Below are 7,500 nucleotides of genomic sequence, written 5' to 3' on the forward strand. Positions count from 1 at the left end.
GCGTAGTCTGGATAATGCAGCTTTAAAAGTCATTTAAAAGCTGTATTTGAACAAGAGCGCTGCAATCACGGGTTCATAGCAACATGCAGCTTTCAGCCTTTTCGCTGCTATGGATGGTCCGGATGGTCAAAGCAGAAAAAAAATATTTCTTATTTATTTAATCTCTCTCTCTCTGTATGTATGTATATATATATTTATGTATGTATGTAGAATGTGTGTGCGCGTGTGTGTGGCTGTATGAAGTGAAGCCTGCACGATGGGAGACCTGCCCTCTGCTGAGGAGGCATTCAACCCTGCTCGCTCGCTCGCGCTCTCTCACTGCGCGAGTGTGTGCGTTACGCAAGCGGAGCCCAGTCTGCGCCGAGCCCTTTGAGGGGAAGCAATCAGAGCACGCTCTCACTCGCCTTCGCACACAATCTCTCTCTCTCTATCTCTCCTGCTCTCGCTCGCTCGCTCCTCTAATCACTTCTTCCTACTTAGCATTTAAAACGTTCCCCCTCCACCCTGTCTGCCATTTAAAGCCTCCCTCTCCTGTGCTCGCTCGCTCTCTCTCTCTCTCTCTCTCTCTCTGTGTCTCTCTGTCTCTCTCTCTCTCTCTCTCTCTCCCCACATTCACACTCCCCGCGCGCCGCGGCCGTTTCTAATCTGAATCATCGCGGGAGAAAAACGGCCATGCGGCTCTCGGGTCAGCAGCTGGTCAGGATTCCAGCCTTCATCTTTACTGCAGCAACATCTGGAGCCGCTTCGGCTTCGCTGCCGCGAGCAGAACGACTCGCTGGCTCTGTGCGAGCGTTGCGATAGTGACGGCAGTAGTGCTGCCTCTGGGCGTCTGCCAGGTGCCCTGGCTGCTCTGTGTCCCACTTACGAAGTCGTAATTCAACTCTTGCGTTTCAGTGTTTTCAGCTGGTTAGCTAAACCTGTTCTGATAGACGCTCAACGCTGGTCGAAACGACGTCAGTCGGTCAGGCAGATATATTTTCCCCATTGTTTGGAGCTTCGCTAGCTTGTTTGTTCGCCTGCTGTAATTCAGAACTCTCTACACATTAGTCAGTAACATGGTTAGCTACTTAGCTACGGTCTGTTTCGGAGTCGAGGGAACGGAGTCGGCAAGTCTCCTCCGTTTTGTTAGTTAGAAATGTGGTGGCTAACTAGTTAGCTAGCCTGGCCTTTAGTGGGATTATCCTAACGTTAGTCAGAAACATTGGTGGCTAGTTAGCTAGCCTGGCCTGTAGTGGGATTATCCTAACGTTAGTCAGAAACATTGGTGGCTAGTTAGCTAGCCTGGCCTTTAGTGGGATTATCCTAACGTTAGTCAGAAACATTGGTGGCTAGTTAGCTAGCCTGGTCTGTAGTGGGATTATCCTAACGTTAGTCAGAAACATTGGTGGCTAGTTAGCTAGCCTGGCCTGTAGTGGGATTATCCTAACGTTAGTCAGAAACATTGGTGGCTAGTTAGCTAGCCTGGTCTGTAGTGGGATTATCCTAACGTTAGTCAGAAACATTGGTGGCTAGTTAGCTAGCCTGGTCTGTAATGGGATTATCCTAACGTTAGTCAGAAACATTGGTGGCTAGTTAGCTAGCCTGGTCTGTAGTGGGATTATCCTAACGTTAGTCAGAAACATTGGTGGCTAGTTAGCTAGCCTGGCCTGTAGTGGGATTATCCTAACGTTAGTCAGAAACATTGGTGGCTAGTTAGCTAGCCTGGCCTGTAGTGGGATTATCCTAACGTTAGTCAGAAACATTGGTGGCTAGTTAGCTAGCCTGGTCTGTAGTGGGATTATCCTAACGTTAGTCAGAAACATTGGTGGCTAGTTAGCTAGCCTGGCCTGTAGTGGGATTATCCTAACGTTAGTCAGAAACATTGGTGGCTAGTTAGCTAGCCTGGCCTGTAGTGGGATTATCCTAACGTTAGTCAGAAACATTGGTGGCTAGTTAGCTAGCCTGGTCTGTAGTGGGATTATCCTAACGTTAGTCAGAAACATTGGTGGCTAGTTAGCTAGCCTGGCCTGTAGTGGTGTCTTCCCACCATTTGGAAGAAATATGATTGTCTGGTTAATCTCTTCTGGATTGATTGGCCTTTTATTTGTAAACAAGCTTAGCTAGTTAGTTAGCTAGCTCGATCTCCTTTGTGCGCCTCCAACATGCTAGTTGGAAACGTAGTGAGCTCGTCTATTTCTACTTTGGTATCAGAAACATGGTTAGCTGGTCCTCTAGTTTCATCTGCCTTGTACATGTTAGTCGAAAAAATAGTTCGTTAGTTCGTTAGTTAGCTCATCTACTTTAGCATCTTTCCAAGATTAGCCATAAACATGGCTAGCTGTTTAGCTAGGCTGGTTTATTTGAGTGTCTTTAGTTGAAGACCTGGGTCGCTGCTTAGCTTCCTTAGTCTTCCTAACGTTTCCTCTTGTGAAAATCCCCGTAATCCCAGCGGCCGATTAAAGTTTCGTTTATTAGCAGCAGTGCTGGCCACCGTCCTTTCTCCTGCCTGATGAAAGAGGAGACCACTGACGGTCAGACTCACGAATCCAGTTTTGCTGCCGAGCTGAAGGGATGCTGGTGTGAAGCTTTTGGATCGGGATGTTTTTATTATAATTCCGACGGCAGCCCCGCCCCCGCCCCCGCCCCCGCCCCCGCCCCCGCCCCCGGTGAGCTGCTGGATGAAACGGCTGGTTCGTGCTTGAACCACAAAATGGAGATGGAGGTTGTGGCCGGCGGTTGAGGAGAGCGGAAGCTGATTATTGGCACAAAGCCACTGGGTCCCGACTCTGTGTGTGTGCGTGTGTGTGTGTGTGTTGGCTAAATGATGTGAGTAGAGAGGCGGCTGGGGGGAGAGAAAGGGCGAACAGGCAGGGGACTGATTGTGTGTGTGCGTGTGTGTGTGTCCTGATGCGCTGTCGGCCGCGCTGATTTACAGCCCCTCCCCCAATTTGTTTCCCTCTGTCGGAGCTTTCTAATCAAATCCTCCTCCCTCTCTCCCTCTCTCTCCCTCTCTCCCCCTCTCTCTGTTCTCTCTCTGTCCTCTGTCTCTCTCTCCGTCTCTCTGTTCTGTCTCTCTCCCCCCTCTGTCTCTCCCTCTCTCTCTCCCCCTCTCTCTCTCTCTCTGTCTCACTCTGCCTCTCTCTCTCTGTCTCACTCTCCCTGTCTCACTCTGCCTCTCTCTCTCTGTCTCACTCTGCCTCTCTCTCTCTCTGTCTCTCTCTCCCTCTCTCTCTCTGTCTCACTCTGCCTCTCTCTCTCTCTGCCCCCCCTTCTCTTTTCTGTCACTCTGTGTTATTAATGGCCCTGCTGGCAACACAAAGCCATGGCAAGTGGCATCTAGGCACTGTTGACTGCAATATTCGTCTCTAATCTCTCTCTCTCTCTCTCTCTCTCTCTCTCTCTCTCTCTCTCTCTCTCTCTCTCTCTCTCTCCCTCCCCTTCTCTCTCCATAGATTATTTTGCGGACCTGCAGGGTCGGGCCGACGACGACCCCGGTGTGTATTGGGAGTTCTATGGCAGCGCAGTGTGCGGTAAGTGCCAATTTTTCTGTCTCACATGAAAAAACCAAACACACACAGATACGGCCTGAGTGAGAAACAGAAAAAAAGAAAGGTAGATCACGGAGAAAGAGAGAGAATATTACGTAGGTAGGGGAACCCTGAGGGCAAATCCTTTGTCTGAAGATTCCCGGTCCAAAAAAAAATGGGGGAACTGAAACAGCATCTGCTTTCACAAAGTGTGTCTCTCTCTCTCTCTCTCTCTCTCTCTCTCTCTCACTGTCTCTCTCTCTCTCTCTCTCTCTCTCTCTCTCTCTCTCTCTCTCTCTCTCTCTCTCTCTCTCTCTCTCACTGTCTCTCTCTCTGTCTCTCTCTCTCTCTCTCTCTCTCTCTCTGTCTCTCTCTCTGTCTCTGTCTCTCTCTCTCTGTCTCTCTCTCTGTCTCTGTCTCTCTCTCTCTCTCTCTCTCTCTCTCTCTCTCTCTCTCTCTCTCACTGTCTCTCTCTCTGTCTCTCACTGTCTCTCTCTCTCTGTCTCTGTCTCTCACTGTCTCTCTCTCTGCTGCTCTTGCTCTCTTTCATTGCTCTCTGATCTCTTATCTCTCTCTCGTCTTTCTCTCTGACTGCTCTCACGCTTTCATTGCGCTCTCTCTCCTTCTCTGCTCTTTTATTGCTTTTGCTCTCTCTGTCTCTCTCTCTCTGTCTCTCACTGTCTCTCTCTCTGTCTCTCTCTCTGTCTCTCTGTCTCTCTGTCTCTCACTCTCTCTCTCTCTCTCTCTCTCTCTCTCTCTCTCTCTCTGTCTCTCTGTCTTTGCTCTCTTTCATTGCTCTTGCTCTGTTTGCAGAGAAAGGAAAGGCGTCTTTAGCACCATCACTTTTTGTATGTTGGATCAACATAAGCAGTTGACTCTTCCATGCTCCGCCCACTTTAGTAAAAAAAAAATCATTTTTTGCTGTATTTTGTTCGCTAACCCATCCCTCAATTTCTGAGATATCCGACATCGTTCCAACTCCAGAATGTTCGGTCTGATGGAGAATGGATGCTGACGTATGTTTTTCGTTCAGTCTTCGTTAAATTCCGATTTGTTTCCCCTTCGGATTGAGTGGCACGCCGGTCTGCTGTACTTCTGCTCAGAGGAAAGACACCGTCTCGCATGTGCTGTCTCGGGAGGCCCCAAGGCATGAATTCAGTGTTATTTTGACATTTGCCATTTTTTATCCCTCGTTCTTTTTGACCCCCATACATGCCCTGTCGTTTCTTTGCCCGACACCCACCAAACCGCCTGTACTCACTCAGGGCAGGTCCCCGAGCTCCAATGCACAGCCACACTGACCTGCACTTTGTGCGGGGTGTAAAGGGAGAGGGTGAACACAGGTGGTCTGCGGAATGAGGACGAATGTCGTGATAGACGTTGTAACAGCGGCCGTTTATTGAACCGAGCGGAGACCGTCCCCAAGGCCGCCGAGTAACAGCGCGGCATTGTGTGCGTGTGGGTGTGCCGGCTCGTTCCAGCTGGCCGAAAACAAACGCCGCGCTGCCGCTCGCTCACCCCCAAATTCTTGGAATAGCAGAGAGAGAGAGAGTTAAAGGAGAGTGACTCAGGAGAGAGAGAGAGAGAGATGGGCAATTAAGCAGGGTGAGTCAGGAGAGTGAGAGAAAGAGAGATGGGAAAAGAGGGAGGAGAGAGAGAGATAGGAAAAAATGGGGGGAGAGAGAGAGAGAGATGGGCAGTTAAGCAGGGTGAGTCAGGAGAGTGAGAGAAAGAGAGAGATGGGAAAAGAGGGAGGGGAGAGAGTGAGGTAAAGCGAAGTAATTCGGGAAAGAGAGATAAGGAGAGAGGGAGAGGTAAAGGGGAGTGACTCGAGAGAGAGATAGGAAAAGATGGGAAGAGAGAGGGAGACGGGAAATTAAACAGGGGGAGTCAGGAGAGTGAGCGAGAGAGTGGAGGGAAATTGAGAGAGTGAAAAAGGGCGAGAGAGAAAGACGGAGGAAAAGCAGGAGAGATGGACAGTTACGGTGGTGATTCCGGAATAGGGAGTGGGAGAGTTTGTTTATCAGGGAGATGTGAGAGAGTGGGGAAAATGAGAGAGAGGCAAAGGAAAAAAGGGTTGAGAGAGAGAAAGGGGGACAGTTAAAATGGGGTGTAATTGAGGGTGGGGAGGGGACAGGAAGAATAGACGGAGAGAGAAAGAGAGAGAGAGAGAGGGAGAGACAGAGAGGGGCTATTTTGGGAGCTCTGCTAAAGCACCGCCTCGGAAAAACCCCGGCTATAAAACGGAGTGCAAGAGCGTGCGAGAGAGGGAGAGGGAGTGAGGGGGGTGGGCTGTGATTTTTTTTTTTTTTTTTTTTTTTTTTTCCCTTTCTTTCTCTTTGAGGCTTTAGCGCTGACGCCAACACCCACTGGAAAGAGTGAAGAGCCTCCCTTTCTACATGCGCGCACACACACGCTCGCATGCACCCACATGCGCGCACACACATACATCCTGCGGCGCTGCTTAATGGAAGACGGCGTTAATAGGAGACGGCGTAGCGGGAGCGATGTGAGAAGGACTCCGGAAAAAGGGTGTAGCGCAGAGAGAGAGAGAGAGAGAGAGAGAGAGAGAGAGAGAGAGAGAGGACGGAAGAGAGGGAGAGAGTGAAGGACAGACGTGTGGAGGGGGGTAAGGGGGGGGTCCTCTGGGAGAGCAGCCGAGCGGAATTTTCAGGAAGCTCTCAGCCCCCCTCAACACACACACACACACACACACACACACACACACAATAACACCTGCAAGAGAGACAGAGAGGTGGGGAGTGTGAGGCTGCAGGAAAAGGGAGATCGGCATTAACAAAGTCAGGAAAGCGGAGAGAGAATAATAAGTCGAATCTTATGTAGATGTGTGTGCACGCATGTATACATACAGATTATATATGTGCATATTGGCATTAAAGGGCCCATATCCTGGATATTTCCTCGCTTCCTTTGACATTCTGAGTTTTTAGTATGCGAACACTATTAAAGTATTGAAGTACACAGTCTGTACCGTCCATATGTGGAAACTGAGCTCCACGAAACAGACCGTCTGGAATCCTTGCTTTTGTGATGTCACAGAAAACATCGCATTCTCATACTCCCACCTATGCAGCCTACAGCGTTTTGGCTCCACCCACTCACCGCAAAGTTGTAAAGAGTGTTTCAGCCCAGGAAGCTTTCTGATCGAGGCACAGCCAATCAGAACAGAGGTCATTTACATATGCCAGCCTAAAAGGCCCAGTGTTTCAGTGATGTGGCAACAGATGTTTGTTGCAGTTGGTGCCAGTAAAGCCATTTGAATCCATATCAGAGAGAGAGAGAGAGTGAGAGAGAGAGAGTGAAAGAGAGAGGGGGGTGGAAGTAAAGTTTGAGAGAGGGAGCGATAGAGAGAGCAGTTGGGGGAGGGAGCGGCTGATAACAGAAACAAGGCCTCCACACAAACAAGTCTTTGTAATGCTCTCTCGCTCTCACTCCCTCGCTTTCTCCCCGCTCTCTCACTCACTCTCTCTCGCTCTCTCACTCCCTCGCTTTCTCCCCGCTCTCTCGCTCACTCTCTCTCTCTCTCTCTCTCTCTCTCTCTCTCTCGCTCTCTCACTCCCTCGCTTTCTCCCCGCTCTCTCACTCACTCTTGCACACTTGATCTCAGTCCGGCTGTCTCTCGCTCTGTCTTGCTCTCTCGCCCTTTCTCTCCGTTTATTTGGCTTTCCATTTCCTCTCTCCATTCTTTCCTTTTTTTTTCCTTTTCTTTTTTTCTGTCTCTCTCTCTCTCTCTCTCTCTCTCTCTCTCTCTCTCTCTCTCTCTCTCTCTCTCTCTCTCTCTCTCTCTCTCACCCTTGCTCTCACTCTTGCACACTTGCTGTCTCGATCTTCTCTCCTTTTTGTCTGTTTTCTCCCTCCCTCTATCCACCCCCTCCCCGTTTTCTCTTACTCTTTCCATTTTCTCTTTCCTTTTTTCCCTTTTCTCTCAATCACCTTTGCTTGTTCTTGCTTCTTTCTCTCTCTCTCTCTCTTT

General features: G+C 49.6%; 1 protein-coding gene across 2 annotated transcripts in view; it reads left to right on the plus strand.

Annotated features, from left to right (window-relative positions):
• Positions 1–7,500, plus strand: part of bcor (BCL6 corepressor) — a 66,781-nt gene that overhangs the window by 53,721 nt on the left and 5,560 nt on the right. For both annotated transcript variants that reach the window (XM_017725076.2, XM_017725077.2), the window contains one exon: positions 3,432–3,509. In XM_017725076.2, coding sequence (XP_017580565.2) covers positions 3,432–3,509 — 78 coding nt within the window. The remainder of the gene's footprint in view (positions 1–3,431; positions 3,510–7,500) is intronic.

Source organism: Pygocentrus nattereri, chromosome 25 (assembly GCF_015220715.1).
Source record: "Pygocentrus nattereri isolate fPygNat1 chromosome 25, fPygNat1.pri, whole genome shotgun sequence".
NCBI classification, from domain to species: Eukaryota; Metazoa; Chordata; class Actinopteri; order Characiformes; family Serrasalmidae; genus Pygocentrus; species Pygocentrus nattereri.